Source organism: Megascapheus bottae, chromosome 29, assembly GCF_031878675.1.
Source record: "Megascapheus bottae isolate mThoBot1 chromosome 29, mThoBot2.hap1, whole genome shotgun sequence".
In the NCBI taxonomy this organism is placed as follows: Eukaryota; Metazoa; Chordata; class Mammalia; order Rodentia; family Geomyidae; genus Megascapheus; species Megascapheus bottae.
Window position 1 is genome coordinate 10,461,707 of NC_143537.1, and position 18,984 is coordinate 10,480,690.

General features: G+C 42.6%; 2 protein-coding genes and 1 long non-coding RNA gene across 8 annotated transcripts in view; 1 reads left to right on the forward strand and 2 right to left on the reverse strand.

Moving 5' to 3' along the window:
• LOC150044707 (ral guanine nucleotide dissociation stimulator-like) overlaps positions 1-18,984 on the reverse strand; it is a 358,565-nt gene that overhangs the window by 284,191 nt on the left and 55,390 nt on the right. The window lies entirely within an intron of this gene.
• LOC150044717 (uncharacterized) overlaps positions 1-18,984 on the reverse strand; it is a 98,532-nt gene that overhangs the window by 49,706 nt on the left and 29,842 nt on the right. For 2 of the 6 annotated variants that reach the window (XM_090320913.1, XM_090320907.1), the window contains exons 5-7: positions 5,298-5,356; positions 1,985-2,111; positions 678-767 (exon numbers count right to left, since the gene is read on the reverse strand). In XM_090320913.1, the coding sequence (XP_090177039.1) occupies positions 678-767; positions 1,985-2,111; positions 5,298-5,356 (276 nt within the window). Of the gene's footprint in view, positions 1-677; positions 768-1,984; positions 2,112-5,297; positions 5,357-7,344; positions 7,368-10,393; positions 10,517-10,704; positions 10,843-14,248; positions 14,357-16,633; positions 16,935-18,984 lie in introns of those variants that run through there. The other 4 variants (XM_090320911.1, XM_090320910.1, XM_090320908.1 and 1 more) reach the window with 4 other exon arrangements.
• On the forward strand, positions 12,396-15,402 carry LOC150044719 (uncharacterized). The gene is made up of 3 exons (XR_016533082.1): positions 12,396-12,559; positions 14,262-14,337; positions 15,225-15,402. It is a non-coding gene; the product is annotated as an uncharacterized LOC150044719 (long non-coding RNA).

Below are 18,984 nucleotides of genomic sequence, written 5' to 3' on the forward strand. Positions count from 1 at the left end.
TTTTTGTTTTAGAGTAATTTCCAGAAAGAGAAAGAGAATTACTAACTTTAACATTACTGCCATACAGAATTTAGGATGTCTCCATATAAATTCTTCATGGACAAATCTTTTTTTTTTTTTTGCCAGTCCTGGGCTTGAGCTCAGGGCCTGAGCACTGTCCTTGAATTTTCTCAAGGCTAGAGCTCTACCACTTGAGCCTCAGCACCACTTCCAGCTTTTTTCTATGTATGTGGTACCGAGGAATCAAACCCGGGTCTTCATGAATGCTAGGCAAGCACTTTAACCACTAGGCCAAACTCCCGGCCCCAAATGTTTTGTGAGGCATTTTTTTTTTTTTGCCAGTCCTGGGCTTGGGCTCAGGGTCTAAGCTTTTGTCCTTGGGTTTTCTCAAGGCTAGAGCTCTACCACTTGATCCACAGCACCATTTCTGGCATATTTTCTATGTATGTGGTACTGAGGACTCGAACCCAGGTCTTCGTGCATGCAAAGCAAGCACTCTACCACTAGGCCAAACTCTCAGTCTTCATTGACAAATCTTTGAGACAAAAAATCACCTAGTTCTCTGCCACATGTAGGACTCAGGAAAAATAATATTATTGCTGAATATACCACAAGTTGAAGCTACTAACTGAACCTTGGATCGAACATAAACCACTGTGCAAGATGCATTAGCTCACCTATGAAATTCTTCTCTGAGGTTTCTCCTATCCATGGCTCTTCATCTTGCTCCAGCTTCACAATCAATTCAGGTTTATAAACACAATGGCCTGTGTATAAGAAACAGTGGAGAACCATTGATTATTCTGGTTATCTGTACTGTAAGGTCTCAGCCATACTATTCACAAAGTTGCTTTTAAAATCCTTTTCTCATTTCTCACATGGTTGACTTTCTCCCAGTTTTGAATTAATTTAGCTGGTTTTGTGACCTCAACCTGATCAGCTCTTTTGATCAACCCTAACGTTCTATTAGTATGAGTGCCAGTTTCACTTCTAAGGTTATTTTTTTTTTTTTGCAATTTTTTTCCTTCTATTTTTTTTATTTACTAGTTTTTTTAATTAAATAATTTATTAACATTGATTTTTACATCATATTTTTTTTTGTTTTGTTTTTTTGTTTTGTTTTTTTTGCCAGTCCTGGGCTTGAGCTCAGGGCCTGAGCACTGTCCTTGGACTTTCTCAAGGCTAGAGCTCTACCACTTGAGCCTCAGCACCACTTCTGACTTTTTTCTATGTATGTGGTACCGAGGAATCGAACCCGGGTCTTCATGCATGCTAGGCAAGCACTTTAACCACTAGGCCAAACTCCCAGCCCCTACATCATATTTTAAATGACAAGTTTAACAAACAAGTGTTCAAGGAGGGAATCTCTATTTACCATCACTGGGACTTAGTATTTAGAACTTAATCAAAATTAGGCTAAGGGTTTGTATGTCATAGAAACATATTAATTTATGAAATAAACATAACTATCTAGACATAAAAACCTAAGATTCTATAGACATAACATTTTATTTCACTTCTAGTTAATTGGAGATAAGCATCTCATGGGGACTTTCTGTCCTTGCTGGTTACAAACCAAAATCCTCAGATTTCAGGCTCCTGAATAGCTAGGATTATAGGTATGAACCCCTGTACCAGGTATCAGATTGGGATTATAAATACATACTGGAAATTAATATTTTGGAAATCATTCTTACAATAGTGATATATGTCCTATTCTATAGCGAATATCCACCCACAATAATTACCTCAACTTTGGGAAGAAAGTCTGTTAGTGTCACATAAATTTATCAAAATTTTCCTTTGACTTCTGAAGAATGAAAATACAATTGCCTGTAGAGTTTCATAATCTAGTTGAAGTGTATCTTAGAAAGAAATCACACTTTCCCATGGCATGGAATCTTACACATTAAATAACAAATATTCATGTATCTACTAAAAAATAAAGCATGTGAACTTGAAAGTTAATGTGACTTTTGCTCACCCAAGAACACCAGGTTGCTGTAGGTCTCCAGCATTACATCTCTATACAGGGTCCTCTGAGCAACGTCCAGGTCTTGCCACTCCTCCCAGCTGAAATCCACAGCTACATCATCAAATGACACCAGCTTCTGTGAGGGCACATTTATTTCTATAAATTAATTAACCCTGAGTCATGAGAACACCATCTCTGGGATTTCAGTCCTCTCCATCTGTTTCTGTCTCAATATGAAATGTTTGGGTATTTCTGTGTTACTTATTCAATGGGAGAACTCAACATCAAAGTAGAAATACTTGCCTCTATATTAACTTGGTAATGACAAATACAAAATTTCCCTAATATATCAGAACTTATTTCTAGTGCTAGCAATAGAGATATGGCAACAATTCTTAGGAGCTAATAATCTGTCAAGATAATATTATCATGAAGGGTCTTATGAGGGTGTTGAGCTTCTATTGATAAAATTTACTATGTATCATGAAAACAGTGCAGAAAACAAATCATTTTTCCGGTATTTTCACATTCTGCCTCAATGAACAGTCCATTCAGATCTATTAAAAAGTACTCTCAAGCTGGGAGTGGTGGTTCATGCCTGTAATCCTAGCGACTCAGGAGGCTGAGATCTAAGGATCACTTCAAGGCTAGCCCAGGCACTACAAAGCCTACAATGTATGAGAAACGTATCTCAAATAATTAATGGGAAAATGGGAAGTGGGGCTATGGCTCAAGGGTAGGGCAGTACTGTGCAGCTGAAGAGCTCAAGAACAATAATACCCAGGCCCTGGGGTAGGGTGGAAGGTTAAGCTGAAGAACTCAGAAACAGGGCTCAGGTCCTGAGTTCAAGCCCCATGACCCTTTCCCCCTCCAAAAAAAAAAATTACTCCCATCGTGGTACTGTGGCTCAAGGGGTAAGGTGGTAGCCTTGAGGTGAAGAGCTCAGAGACACTGCCAGGGCTCAAAGTTCAAATCCCAGGACTGACATAAAAAAAAGTGTCTACCTTTTATAAGCTAAAGTTTGGTCTAGTGATAAGAGTGCTTGGCTAGCATAAACAAAGACCCTGGTTTGATTCACACAGAAAAAATGCTGGAAGTGGTGCAGTGGCTCAAGTGGCAGAGCTCTAGCCTTGAGGGGAAAAAAGCCAAGGACAGTGCTGAAGCCATGAGTTCAAGCTCCAGAAGTGGCAAAAAAAAAAAATACCCTCAAAGGGTCAGGAGTGTAGCCTAGTAGTAGAGTGCTTACTTAGTATGCACAAAGATATGATTCAATTCCTCAATAAAACAAACCTAGAAAAAAGTGGCATTGTGACTCAAGTGGGAGATCGCTAGCCTGACCAAAACGTGTTCAAGGACAGTGCCCAGGCCCTAAGTTCAAGCCCCTCAACTGGCAAAAAAGAAATGTGCTCATAAACAATCAGAACACATTTAGGACACCTTGTGGATTATATATCACTTTAGTAGATCTGCAAAATGCCCAGTGTCCAGGTGGATGTGAGAGGGAGTAACTATACTCAAGAAGTAGCTAATGAAAGCCAGCGCAGTGACTCACAATTGTTATCCTAGCTACTCAGGAGGCTGAGATCTGACAATCAGTTCAAAGCCAGACCAGGCATTAAAGAACCTGAGACTCTTATCTCCAATTAATCAATAGAAAATGGGAAATGGGGCTGTGGCTCAAGGGGTAGAGCAGGAGCCTTGAGCTGAAGAGCTCAGGGACAGCACCCAGCCCCAGTTCAAGTCTAATGACCCACACAAAAAAAATAAAAAATGTGAAAACTGACTAATAAGGAAGAGGGTGTGGGGGGGGAAGGAGACAAAACATGAGAAGGGCTATCAAGGTTTGAAAAGTAATGCACCCACTATCTGATGAATGTAACTATAACCCCTCTATACATTACCCAAACTATAAAGAAAAAGAAGTAGCTAATGAATGATTTGGTCCTTACAAAATTTGACTTATTTACCACAATCGATATATCCTCTGTTAATCATTTTTGTTATTAAATTTCTCAACATTGAAGTGTGGTCACAGATACTGATATTGATAAATAAAAAAAGAATTGCTAGCATGAACTTCTGTGAAATCTCCTACTTCTTACAATGCAGAATCCAAGTTGCAGAGGAATAAAATATTAATTTACCAGATTTGCATTTTAAAAGGTCTTGAAGGAAAGAGGAAGGTAAACTGATAAACCCATAAGGAATATTCAAGATAACAAAAGAAAAATGTAATCTATGATCACCACAAGAAGGACAGATAAGCAAAAAAACAGGAATGTGATCAAAAACACATAGAAGAATTTTTTGGTGGCTCATAGGGCTTGAACTGTGGGCCTGGGCACTGCCCCTGAGCTCTTCAACTCAAGGCTATTGTCCTACCCCTACAATAACACTTCCTGTTTTCTAGTAATTAATTGGAGTCTAATTTGAGGTAAGAGTCTCACATTTGTTAGTGCCTCGGATGGCTTTGAACTGTGATGTTCAAAACTCAGCCTCCTGACATGAGTCACTGTGCCCAGAAAGAATTTTTTTTAAAGATGGAATGAAACATAGTTAAATTTTGTTGTACAGAAGTCAAACGAGAGATTATCTTTCCTTAATTTTTAGGCTGTAGGATTTGAACTCTGGACCTGGGCACTGGCCCTGAGCTCTTCAGCTCAAGGTTAGCGCTCTATCATTTGAATCACAGTGTCACTTCATGGTTAATTGTGGCTCAGTGGAGATAGGAATTTCATTGACCTTTATGTACTGTTAAATATTCAGGTATGAAAAACAGAAAAATGAAACATTACAAGTATATCTGGTTCAGGACTGGTATCCTACCCTAGCTACTAAAGAGACTGAGGCCTGGAAGCCAACCTGGGTATAACTCAAACTGGTTGGAGTCATGGCTCAAATGATAAGTACCAGCAGTGAAGGAAGAAGCTGACTGTGAGTTTAATCTCCAGTAGTAGTACAAGACAGTCATGATGGAGACAGAGGTCAGTGTATCACATTTCTAAGATAGACAATTGTGGAAACAAAGCAAGTCCTCTTCTCAGACAAACAAATGAAAGAGAGACAAGGGGAACAAAGGGGCAGGGAAAAGAATGAAGAAGAGGGACAAGAAAGGTGTGGAGAGGAGATGAAACGAGAGAAAAGGAAATGAGGAAAAGAGGAGGGGAGGAAGAGAGTCTGCCTACCAAATACACAGAAAAAGCCAGAAGTGGTATTGTGACTCAAGTGGTAGAGGGCTAACCTTGAGGAAGTTCAAGGACAGTGCCCAGTCCCTCACTTCAAGCCCAGGATGGCAAGAGTCAATAAAGAAAGAACAACTCACCAGAGATGCTTTCATTCTTTCTTCCTGTTGACAATGACCACAAGATTCTGGAAGTATAGCTGGGAGAGAAGGCAAATGAAGTAGTCAAAGAAGAGCCTGTGTGATTTTTGCCCCAGATTTTCCTGCTCAAAACATTATACATGGGCTGGGCACCATGGCTCCATCCTGTAATCCTAGCTACTCAGGAGGTTGAGATCTGAGGATGGAGGTTTGAAGCCAGCCTGGGCACTAAAGAACATGAGATTCTTATCTCCAATAATTCACTAGAAAATGGGAAGCGGGGTGGTGGCTGGAGGGGTAGGATGGTAGCCTTGAGTAGAAGAGCTCAGGGACAGCACCCAGGCACAGAGTTCAAGGCCCATGATCCAAAAAAAAAAGAAAGAAAAAAGAAAAAGAAAATGACATCTTTACTAAAACTAGATGTTTTTCTTTTCCTTTTCACTCTCTCCTTTCTTTCTTTCCTTCCTTCTTTCTTTCCTTCCTTCTGTCAGTCCTAGGCTTGCGCTCAGAGCCTGAGCATTGTCCTTGTCTTTTCACAAGGGTAGAACTCTATCATTTGAGCCATAGCACAACTTCCAGCTTTTTTTTTTTTTATGTATATGGTACCTATACATACACACATCATTCATTTACATAATCAAAACCCATGAAAAGCATGCATGGTAAGCTATTTTGCACCTAAATTTTTTCAGGAAAAATGTATACAGTTCATGTCTTGTGTTATAATGCTGCTGCAAAAGTGGTTAAACGGCACATTTACCAGTATCCACATATGCAGACCACCCTTGTGCCATGACTCACAATTTGCTACTTAACAAGCTTTGGCCAAAGAGACATCAGTAAAGATGGCGCAAACACGGGCCTAGACATTCCTGATGCTCACTTCCATCAACAGTCACATGAAGAACCTTGGCCATGCTGCTGGAGATACAGGGCCTAATAAAGACCCATCATAAAATAATGCTCACAGGACTGACTCAATCCCAACCAACCATGCTCAGCCAAAAAGATTACAGTCTCATATGTTATTAAACAATATTAACAAAGTACCAACCCAAGGACATCCCACAATGTATATATACTTAAAACATAATACAATAAATAAAACAATAATGTTCTTTTGCTTGTATTTGTTGGGTGGTTTATTACACAGGAAATACTATTACCAAAAGTTTAGTTTCTTCTTTACACAATCACATAGAGTGTAAATTCTTAATATACAATAACATGAACTTTATATTGACATATACAAAAAATGAAAATATACTCTGGAGACTTCAGGGAGGCTGTGTGTGCTAGGAAAGTCCAGAAAACTCACAAGTTTCCCCCCAATTCCCCACATAGCTAGGAGGCTGTACTGGCACACTCTCTCTTGTGGAGTGTGGGGGCCCAGGGCTCACATGGAGGATACAGAAATCCAGACTGCCAGTATCAACCAGTTCACGATGGGCGTCCCTGGGGCAGGGTGCATGCCTTTATCAAATGAATCTCCCATCTTTGTGCTTACCAATCCTCAACGCAAGAAAATAAGCAGAGAACATGGGGCCTGTGTGAGGATGACCTATCAATCAGCATATGGAGTGCTCTTACTGGTCATGGAGCAATAAACCTTCTGGCTTCCAGAGGGTCTCGGCAAGGTTCCTTGGAGTTAGATGAAGAAAATGGGGCTTAGACATGCCCCATTCTAACATTTTTATTTGATATCTCATTCATTCACTTCTCACAGAAAGAGGATGTCAGAACTACCAATATCCAGTTTATAGAGGCATGCAATTCTATCTCCCATTGTATAGAATGGAAATCAAAGTTCAAAGGTTTTTGAAATATGCCAGTTAAATTGCCTCAGTAAACTCTACACAGAGAGCTAATGACAGGAGTAATGTGAAGAATTTAAGGGAAGTGCAAATGATTGAGAGCTCTAAATTGTTTCACAAAATTCCAAGCAATCTTGTTCTATTTCCTAATGGAATGAGTATATTCTTATTATTAAAAGTCAGGAATATGTCTTGGTATCCTGACCTCTCACACAATTTTAGAAATTACATACTTAACTGATTAGGCTATCACTTCTTTTGTCAGTTACCTTCCTGGAAAAAAACACAAAACAACCATTTTGGTATTAGGGGATGAGAATACTTCTTTCTCATCTGGGTAGAAAGAGAGACTAAGTGAAGGAAAAAAAAAAACAAAAAACTAAGCTGAATGCCTTTACAGGGGTATGGAAATTAGATTCCCTATCAGGAAGTGGGTAATTGAAAGAATGAAGTAGGGTCAAGGGGAAAACATTGAGTAAATGAATAGAAGGGGTGGGGGCAGAGGGTGGGTATGTATCAGGAATCCAATATATATTTTACAAATTGAAGAGGGAAGGGGAAGTTTTAAGTTGTGACATTAATAGAGAAAAAAAAAAGGAAAGCCAAAGGACAATGCCCAGGCCAAGAGTTCATGTCCCAGAACTGGCAAAAGAAAAATAAATGCACAACTGTTAATATATATATATGTATGTATTATGTATATATACTTATGTAACTGTGGCCCCTTTATATATCACCTTTACATTCAAAATTTTCACCAATGGGAGCAAGGAGGGTGAACAGACAGGGTAAAATAAGGTGAATATCGAGGAAAACCTTTGCGTGTATATATGTATTGCATAGTTACATGCTTCTACGTGTGTGTGTGTGTGTGTGTGTGTGTGTGTGTGTGTGTGTGTGTGTTTAAAACAATGGAATTTGATAAGACTGGTTTTTTCTTTTTTGGGGGGAGGGGGGTGGATCATAGGGCTTGAACTCTGGGCCTGGATGTTGTCCCTGAGCTCTGCACCTCAAGGCTACCACACTATCCTTGAGCTCCACTTCCCATTTTCTAGAGGTTAACTGGAGATAAGAATCTCAGGTCCTATTGTGCCCAGGCAGGCATTGAACCTTGATCCTCAGATCTCAGCCTCCTGAGTAGCTAGGATTATAGGCTCCCCATCACCCTGGCAAAATATACTTTTTGTTGTTGGAGGGACTCAAACTCTGGGCCTCAGTGTTTTCCTTGAGCTCTTCAGCTCAAGGCTAGCACTCTACCTTTTGAGCCACAGTGAGACTTCTAAAATTGGTTTTCTTTTCCTTTTTTTTTTTTCTTTCTTTGTTGCTGTTGTTTGCCAGTCCGGCAATTTGAACTCAGGATAGGCACTGTCACTGAGCTTTTTTGTCAAGGCTACAACTGTTTGACTTGAGTGAGCCACAGTGCCACTTTGGATTGTTGTTTTCAATTCCTTGATACCATATACACAGAAAAGAGCTGGAAGTGCTGCTGTGGTTCAAGTGGTAGAGCTCTAGTCTTAAGAAAGCCAAAGGAGACTGCTAAAGTCCTGAGTTCAAGGCCTAGAACTAGGGAAAAAAAGAGGGGAGGAGATGAGGAAGGTAAGAGTGAGGAATAATTCATATGCATATATAGGAATATCTCAATGAATCTTCATTGTTCAATGAATACATGCTAATTCAATATAAAGGGAAGGGTCAGGAGATTGGTTTCATGATAGAGTGCTTGGTTAGTATGCACGAAGACCTGAGTTTGATTCCTAGGAACCACATACATAGTAAAAAGCCAGCAGTGGTGCTCTGGCTCAAGTGGTAGAGCTCCAGCCTTCAGAAAAACCCAAGGACAGTGCACAGGCCCTGAGCCCAAGCCCAGAACTGGCAAAATAAATTACTAAATCTAAATAAATATAAGGGAGAATAACATAGTCAAAAATTGTAGACTGAAAAAAAAATGTAGAACCAGACAGGTGTTAGTGGCCTGTAATCGTAACTTCTCAGTATGCTATTATCTGAGGGTCACCATTCCAAGCCAGCCACGGTGATAATAAATGTTCTATCGGCATGCCTATGGACATTTAATGAGCAAGAAAATAAAAGCAACCAGCTCAACAAATAGCACTTATTATTACTGATCAATTTTTATTACTTCTCATGGCTATTATTTGGACTGGCCTTGATCTGAGAAGCCATATAAGACTCAGGATAGAGGAGAAAGTCCCACTACAGCCTCCTCTCTGCTCCCAACTCATTGGCCTCTCTTAGAATCCTCTAGGGGACCAAGGACATGACAAATGTCCCAGTCCTATAGGTAATGACTGGTGACAGGAGGTTAACCATCAGTGCTCTGGCTGTGTTTTTGTAAAGTAGCTATATGCTGCTGTGGCCCATGAGGAGATAGCAGCCTGCTCCAGAGACTGCGCTTTCAAAGTTCTCCCAGGCCTTAGGCAGAAAGAGAAGGAACAGGAAGAAAGGAGGGGGACAGGGAGTAGGAGAGAGGTTTAGACTAGGACAGGAGGAGGACAGCTGTTTAGTCTACCAATCACACAATCTGTGCTTGCCCATGGCTCTGGCTGGGCAGGAGGAGTCTTCCCTGCAGCCACTCAGGGGGTTCAGAACTGGCACTAAACAGTACAGAAATACCCACTGGCTAGTAAGCAAGGCAGCACGCACTGCATTCACTCCTGCAGTAGACTCTCCCTGCTCATGTAGGTGGAAAGAAAATGTGTGGGAGCCAGTGCTGGAGCTTGAACTCCAGGTCTGTGTGCTGTCCCTTAGCCTTTTCTTTCTAGGCTAGTGCTCTGCCACCTGAGCCACAGCTCCACTTCCAAGGAAAAGTTAAATGAAAAGAAACAAAAAAAAAAAAACCCAAGAACCTCTACTTGACACTTCACCACGTGTGGCCGATCCACAAGATCAACCCTCCCTGGGAGAGGAGGGCCCCTTCATCCTTGTCTGAGTTTCTATGAAACAGATGGCCTGCCTTGGCCATTCAGACTTAGGCACATGGGGCAGGGGCTGCATCCTCATCTCCAGGCACGCATGCCCAGGTAGGCCAGGGTTCCCAGTCTAACCCGCTCCATCAGAGAGAGTGAATAATGACATTTTATTTAGCTCTGTGCAGTAAAGCCACCCATATGTGTTGTAATTAAAGCACAGGGCCACAAATTGCCATATTTTGTAAGTTCCTATTAGTGAGCTGACAGCTTCCAAAAGCTGGAAGTGGAGATGTTGCTCAAAGTGGTAGAGTGCTAGCCTTGAGCAAAAATACCTGTTCCCAGGATACATTACCTTGGAGAAATCAGCTTCAAGGGGAGAGATTTTATTTGGTTCATGATTCAGAATTTTCCACCTGTGGTTCCTTGCACACCTGTGCATCCATGAGGTTGATGGAGGAAAGCTGCTCACCTTAAGCTAAGGAAGCAGACACAGACAGAAAGGAGCTGGCTGGAGTCAAAATAGCCCCTTCCAGGAACACCTTCATTTATAAACATCCTCCCAGAAGGCCTTTCTTCCTTAAATTTACACACACCACTACCACCACTGCCAAAAGCCACAAAAAGAGCCCCAATGGGCTCATCTACTCATCTTCTTGGGCCTACCTGTGAATGAGATACATTGGAGAGCAGACTTGCAACAGATGAGCTTTGAGAGGACCAGCCTAAGTACAAAAGTCCTAAATGTTCAGTGAAAAGCTCTGCTGACTGATAAGCTTGATGACCCAAGATCAAGTTCTGGTCCTCAGAAAGGGGTAGAGGAGAGGGGAAGATAATGAATACAAAAAGATGAAAACATTTTATAAATTTTTAAAAATTGTATCTTTGGGCTCAATGGCTCACACCTGTAATTCTAGCTACTCAGGAGGCTCAGATCTGAGCATTGTGGTTCAAAGCCAGCTCAGGCACGAAAAGTCTATGAGATGCTTATCTCAAATTAAGCACTAAAAAACTGGAAGTGGCGTTGTGTCTCAAACAGTAGGGTGATAGCCTTGAGCTGAATAAAGAGCTCAGGGACAGCACTCAGACCCAGAGTTCAAGCCCCACAACTGACAAAAATAAAAAGGGCAGGGATTTTTGCCCAGTGGTAGAGTGGTTGTCTAGGATGCATGATGACCCAGGTTCAATTCCTCAGTACGACATACATAGTGAAAACCAGAAGTGATGTTGTTGCTCTAATGGTAGTGCTCTAGTTGCCTTGATTAAGCCCAAGGACCGTGCTCAGGCCCTAGTTCAAGCCAGGACTGGAAAAAAAAAAAAAAAGTCAAGTCCTAAGGAACAAAAGGTGGATGGTGTCCTTTATCTGTTTTTATTTTCTCTATATGGGATCATTTTCCCACTAAGGAAAGTTTTCATGGGATCATGCTTGTTTTTGTCCCCTGCATCCTGGACCAAGTAAATACCAGAAGGGTATTAATCATTAATGTGCCACAGAGTTAATTCTGATGGAGTATTTCTTATCATGAAATATGTCCCCATTTCGACCTTACCGATATTGCTTAGTATTCTGAGGAATATATTGATGAATTATTCTATCAAATGAGATATTTAGAGTATCTAATGGAGGAGAAGTCATAAAGGAGATTCTAAGATGAATTTAGAACTGTTTGGAACATTCTCCACATGATGCTAACGTTTACCGAATTGGAATCCCATAAAGAGGTAAAACAACCAGCCTGTTAATATCTTGTTGCTGAGCCAGGTACTCTGTCTCATCAATATTCACAACTATACTTCCTAATAGCAATTTATGTTTGAGATAGTGAGACATTCTCTCCTAGAAAAATATTAGAGCTTATATTATCATCCAGAATACACTTGGGTTATACTCAGGGTGATAGTAAAAACACAATGGAAGAAATATAGCTAATAGGATTTCTACTTTTATGATAGGCACTACATTGTTTTTCAAAGTCAAGATATTCTTTGAAAAACATATGCATGCTTGCACATGCATGCCTATGCTTGAATTGAGTGAAGTAATGCAAGGGCTGCAGCCTGGTACGACCTAGCTACTTCCATGTTAGGGAAGCTAAGGAAACTGAATGAGACTCAATGTGGCAGGGGAGCCATTTTTTTCCAGTTATAGGCCTAGCCTGTTCTCTTGATGAGCTTAGCACTGAAACACATCCATCTTCTCACACAGACTGTCTGCTCTTTCTGTGGAAACAGTGCAAGGTATCTGGGTCTGCATGTGCCCTCAGCTTTCCAAACAGTACCTGGCAAAGCAAAGAACCCCCTAATCCTGAATGACCAGGGGCAGATAACCTATAGGACAAGTAGCTAGAGATGTCAGGCTAGGTTAGGAATCACCTATGGATTCAGCAAGCACTTTTCTACCTCGTAGGTCACCTTGACAGCACAGGCAGGATCCTGAGCACAGTGTGAGGGCAGAGGAGACCTGTTTGTGCTGAGGACAGTGTGGATGGTTGCTGGAGGCATGGGACATGTTAGGAGGAGGGTAAGGAAATACAAGCATGTCTGGGAAGCAGGAGTGAGATTTGAGGATATGAAGGGGTAAGGGTGTAAGGAAAGGGTGGGAAGGGTCTGGTTTTATATTTGCCCAGGCTTCTAGACCTGAAAGCTGACACAAAAGGAATCAGTGCTCACTCACCATTTGGGACCATCAAATTTTGGAAAGTAGTTATATTGCTGCAGAGATGAATAGTTCCAGACAATTACATGGAGAGGGAGGGGGATAAGTTTCTGAATACGAGACTAGTGGGTAAGATGTATAAATGGGATCTGATATAGTTCCCCTTTCTTCTAGATAGTTGCCATTTCCTTCCTCCTGAGCAGGGAATGTTGGAGAGACCCAAAATGTGATAGAGCAACCAGTCCCAGGACAGCCATAGTAACACAGAGAACAGGAATCCACCTCACTCTCAAAAACCAGGGTTGAAGTTATGCCTTTCCACAGAAGTGCTAAATACCTTTAGAGTACTGCTAATAGTCATTTTTTTTTTTTCGCCAGTTCAGGGCCTGAGCACTGTCCTTGGACTTTCTCAAGGCTAGAACTCTACCACTTGAGCCACAGCACCACTTCTGACTTTTTTCTATGTATATGATACCAAGGAATCATACCCGGGTCTTCGTGTATATGCTAGGCAAGCACTATACCACTAGGCCAAACTCCCAGAAGCCTACTGGTCACTTCTTTTGGAGGTAATGGCATGCCCACTTTTATTTGCTCTCTACCAGCCTTTTTCTTTTTTTCCAGTCATGGGGTTGGACTCAGGACCTGAGCACTGTCCTTGGACTTTTCTCAAGGGTAGAGCTCCACCCTTGAGCCACAGCCGCACTTCAAGCTGTTTTTATTCTATGTATATGGTGCTGAGGAATCGAACTCAAGTCTTTGTGCATGCTAGGCAAGCACTATACCACTAGGCCAAACTGCCACCCAACATTTTGCTTTTTAATTTTTTTTCTTTTGGTTGGTCATGGGGCTTGAATTCTGGGCCAGGCACTGTTCCTGACCTCTTCAGCTCAAGGTTACTGCCCTACTCTTGAGCCTAGGACCACGTCCCATTTTCTATAGGTTAATTGCAGATAAAAGTCACAGGTCTTTTTGTGCCCAGGCTGGCTTAGAACTTTGATCCTCAGATCTCAGCATTCTGAATAGCTTGTATTAGAGGCATGAGCCAGCATGCCTGGCTTTTAAGGTGACTTTCATATAGGCTTTAATTGTACTCAAGTCAGCCTCAGAACCCAAGGCTACCTTTGTTTCCCTAGTAAATGGGAGTACAGGCCTCTGCCAACATACCTTGTCTATTACACACTATTTTCTTGGGAAAAAGATGATCAAAGCCACTGAGTTGAAGATACCTATCTATACACACTTACACATCTCAAAGGGATAAGGTCCAATAAGTTATTTACTTTCAACTGAGGTTATACTGCCTGAGCAATCTGTATTGTTCTTTACAGTATAAGTTATTGTTATTATAAAAGTGATTTACAGGGCCGGGAATGTAGCCTAGAGGTAGAATGCTCATGCACAAAGCCCCAGGTTCAATTTTTCAGTACCACATACACAGAAAAGGTAGGAAGTGGTGCTGTGGTTCAAGTGGCAGGGTGCTAGACTTGAGCCATTACCCCAATTTAATTCATTTTAAGGGGCAGTTTAAGAAATATTAATCACATCACTTACATTTTACCACCAGATGTCCAGTGTCAGTCTGCAAGGAAAAAGGACGAAGATGGTCCACGCAGTTCATCTGGCCAGGTGTAAATGAACAGGTTTTGTGCTGGCTTACTTTTTTCACCATGTGTCGACCCTCCCTAAGGCCTGTCCCACCATGGGAACCCAGAGCTGCAGCTTTGCCAGTTCACCTCTCACCACCAAAGATGGTCACACAGGACTAAGTTTTCCTGGTCCTTTCTCTTGGCATTTGATTACCTAAACAGTTTTAAAAGACACACTAATTTTCTGACATGGATAAACAAATTCACATTTAAATTTTGATACTTATCTCCAAACTTAACTCATGGAAATAAATTCCAAATTCCCTAGTGTCTCTGAGCTAAACAAGATACAATGCAGGCCGGGAGTGCCTAGTGGTAGAGTGCTTGCCTAGCATGCACGAAGACCTGGGTTCAATTCCTTGCTACCACATACTTAGAAAAAGCCGGAAGTGGTGCTGAGGCTCAAGTGGTAGAGTTCTAGCCTTTGGAAAAATCCAAGGATAGTGCTCAGGCCCTGAGTGTAAGCCCAGGACTGGCAAAAAAAAAAAAAAAAAAAAAAAGATACAATGCTTACAATGTAAACAGCTCTATGCATTACAACACAAGATTATTTTTTAAATGCAGATTTCAGAATCTTTAGAAAATTCCGATAAACAGTTTCTCTTTAAAATAATGCAATATTCCTTTGAGACATTGGAAAACATTTAAACCTAATAATTTTCTTTAAGTTTAGACTTAGATTTATACAATTGCCTTAGTGTTTCAAGGACGAGCTCATCCAGTGTTTTACATAGAATGCTGACAATTTAACCTTGAACATGTTCACTCACAACCATTCAAACACACGTTCATACTCAAAGATCTTAAAGCGCGCAAAATTAATATAAGCTGTACATTCTCTGGAAGTTTGTGTCAAGAATTTTGCCAATTTACTCTTGCAGGTGAGAACCAGGTTCAAAACAAAACTTTTTACAAGGCAACTTAATTGTATAAGGAACTTGCTCAGGGGGTCCTGCGCCCAGGTGAAAAACAATGTCCTGTACTCTCCAGATGGCTGTCAAATCCGAAGTACCACCAGTGGGCCATCCCACATTGAAGGGGGGCCTTTCGGAAGAACAGAAGGTGACCAACTTTTTCTTTTCAACTATTACACTGTTGTTACTGGCAGTCTCCCGCACATCCTGCCAATGTGCAAGGATCACATCTAAGGGAGAAGAGGTGCTGCTTCCCATGTTGAAAGGATAAAAGAAAAGAGCCAGCAAACAGACAACAGACTATAAATTACAAATGTAAACAAACAGCTGAATTTTCCTGGGACTGATTACCAGATGGCACCCCCTCACAACTTTCAGAGGGAAGCTGCCCAAACACAGTCCACCTCTTGCAGGGAGGAATCAGGGAGACTCCTTCTTTCCCTCCCTGGGGAATGCTGTCAAACCGGATAGACATCTCTTCAGTGCCCCCAGAGGGCTTAGGGTCCAGAGGGCCCTTGCCCATAATAGGGATCAGGACATCTTCCTTTCCCTCCAGGATCACTGTCTGGACAAGTCTGTCCCAGTAACAGCCTGCCAGATACAGATGGGACTGATAGCCCTAAGATGAAAGTAAAAAACTTAACAACACAGACACAAACAGTAAGCTCTCTTAGCTCTTACTGATCACAGAGCAATAAACCTTCCAGCCTCCAGAGGGTCTCAGTGGCATTCCTGGGGGATCCCAGATGGATGAGCCCCCAAATGCAATGCCCAGGTCACGAGACCACCACCAAGAGTCAGAAACTCCAAAATGTGAAAGCAAGCCTTTTATTCAGGCGGGCTGCAGCTCGGGCTTTGTCCTGCATCCAACACATTGGAGCTTAGAAGGAAGCAGAGCTGAAATTTTACAGTGCTTTTAAAGGCAAACACCACAGATTTACAGCAACACAGCAACCAGATGTTTGAGTGAGATAAAGTGGGGGTCAAGGACTTTGCAGGCTGAAAGCCGGTTGAGTCCTATTCAGCTGTCTGAGGGTAGTTTTATGGCTTGGAAAAGAAATGATATCCTTGGATTTTACGTCAACTTTAATTTTAACAGACAAGTCAGTTCCTGGAACTTCTGGACACCACAATCCTATTTCTTTAATTTATGGGAGCTTTTGGATATAAACAACAAGATCACTGCTGCCTCAAAATGGGGAGCAGCTTTTTATGTTTTTCATCTCTTTAAGGAAAAGGGCGGGAGGGGTGGGGGAAGGGCTAACTCTCTAAGAGCTGCACATGGAGGACTCAGGAAGAGGAGGAAGAGGGAGCTGAAGGTTTGAAGCAAACCGGGTGGGGGCAGTGGAAAGTGGGGGCTTCTGGCCCCATCGCACCTGTCTGGCTGTGGGAACCAGCGCCGCTCCCGTCCTCTCCAGGTGCCCTCGGGCTGCTGCTCCCGACACAGACTGCGAAGCCACGGCTGGGCAGGCAGACCAGGGCCGCTGGTGCACAGCCACCCGCTGCGGAAGCTGCTTCTCTTTCCGCGGCTGCGGAGACTTTGAGCCCCACGAGCCCTGCTCCAGGCTCCATGTCCGCTCCGTGCCGGCGTCTGCAGAGCCCACGGCTGGAGCGGAGAAAGCACCAGCTCCTAGAGCACCAGCAATGGTGGTTTGGCCGGGCCAAGTTCTAACTTTCCCTGCCCTTCTGCTCCTGGATGGCCGGAAGCCGGACTCCACCACTAAGTCATGGCGGTGGGGGGGGTCACCCCACCAATGCCAGTGCTGGGCTCGTGGAGCCATCGAGCCCACGATGCTCTGTTCCATCATGTAAGCAAAACTCTGCATCCGTCCACATCTGCCTTCCTGTGGAGCGGTCCCGTCATCCGGGAGCGATCTGGTGGGTCTCACATCAAACCACCCCCCTCCCGATCCTCAATGGTATCTCCCGCTCCCTCCTGGCCCACCTGGCCAAGACAAAGCACAACTGTTGGTTTGCAGGGCCCTGACTGGTGCATGCTGGGAGCTGGTGTGCAGGGGGACGGGGGAGGGGGACCCTTTGGTGCCATCCCTGTGGCCTCTGGCAACCAATGCCATCCTCTCCTGCTGCTGCTAACAGTCAACCTTATGTGGCTTTGCAGAGAGTTATCGATTCCTGCTGATGCCCAGAGCTAGGGGTCTGGGGCTCACCACTTGCTTCTCCTAGGGCAGAGGAAACCAAGACCTACTTTGATCCGGGTATGGGCTCTGGCCAAGCACTAGCACTGAGCCACACTCCCAGCACCTAGCCTGGTCTTTCTCACTAGCAGCAGCCACCTTCTTCATTCTCCATTTGAAGTTGACCCTTTTTGCCCAAGGCTGATGTTCTACTAGTGATTCCCACCTCACTTCCTTTGTTTTTTTTTTCTTTTGGGTCAGCTCTGGGGCTTGGATTTGACCTGGGCGCTGGCCCTGAGCTCTTCATTTCAAGTCTACTGCCCTACCTTTGAGCCAAATTCCATTTCCATTTTCTAGAGGTTAATTGGAGATAAGAGTCTCAAGTCCTTTTGTGCCAGACTGGCTTTCCATCTTGATCATGAGATGTCTACCTCCAGAGTAGCTAGGATGACAGGAGTAAGTCATCATGCCTGGCTGAGTCTCACACTTTTAGTTCCCTGGCTGGCTGTGAACCTCGATCCTCAGATCTCAGTCTCCTTACTTAGGCATACAGGTGTGAGGCACGGTGTCCAGCTACTTAAAATATTTTTAAAGGTCATTCCTGTTGTAGCATTGGTCCAAATGTCATTCCTCTTTAAAATTGATTAATATTCCATTAAATGGATATACCAAACATAGTTTGTCCATCCATCTATAGACATTTGGGTTGTCTCTACCTTTCTACTACTGTGAATAACGTCATAAATAATATTATATGCCTTTTATATTGAGGACACTGCTGTAAAACAGCATCCAGAGGCATCCTTTCATAATACACCAGGTGAAACTATTAGGACTCACTGGTGTCTTTCCTTCACATGACCTTCCATTACAATTCTTACCCCCTATGAGGCCCATATGTTGTGACTGACTTTTCTCCTAACTATACTGATCTTGACATTTTTCTAAATAAATAAATATTTAACAAGTTGACAAGGCAGTGCCTTTGCAAATTTCGCATGTTCTTCTCTAGAAAATTTATCAAAACTTTTTTTTTAAGTCAGTCATAGGGCTTGAAATTGAACTGCGTGCTGTCCCTGAATCTTCCCCTCAAGGCTGTTGCTTGATCACTGGAGCTACAATGCTACTTCCTCTTCTAAACCTTTCAGTGCACCTAGATGCTTGATGGCTCCTGCCTAATCAGGAGGTTAATATCTGAAGATCTCTGTTCAAAACCAGCCTATGCAGACAAAGCTGACAGGCTCCTATCTCCCATAAATTAGCAAACAACTCAAAGTGAGTATTTGCTCAAGTAGTAGAGATTCTGCCTTTCAGACTCTTTTTTTTTTTTTTTTTGCCAGTCCTGGCCTGGACTCAGGGCCTGAGCACTGTCCTTGGACTTTCTCAAGGCTAGAACTCTACAACTTGAGCCTCAGCACCAGTTCTGGCTTTTTCTATGTATGTGGAACCGAGGAATCGAACCCGGGTCTTCGTGCATGCTCGGCAAGCACTTTAACCACTAGTCCAATCTCCCGGCTTTACAAAAGAACCTGAGACTTTTTTTTTTTTTTTTTTGAGATTCTGCCTTTCAGGAAGAAGTCAAGCACTGGAAT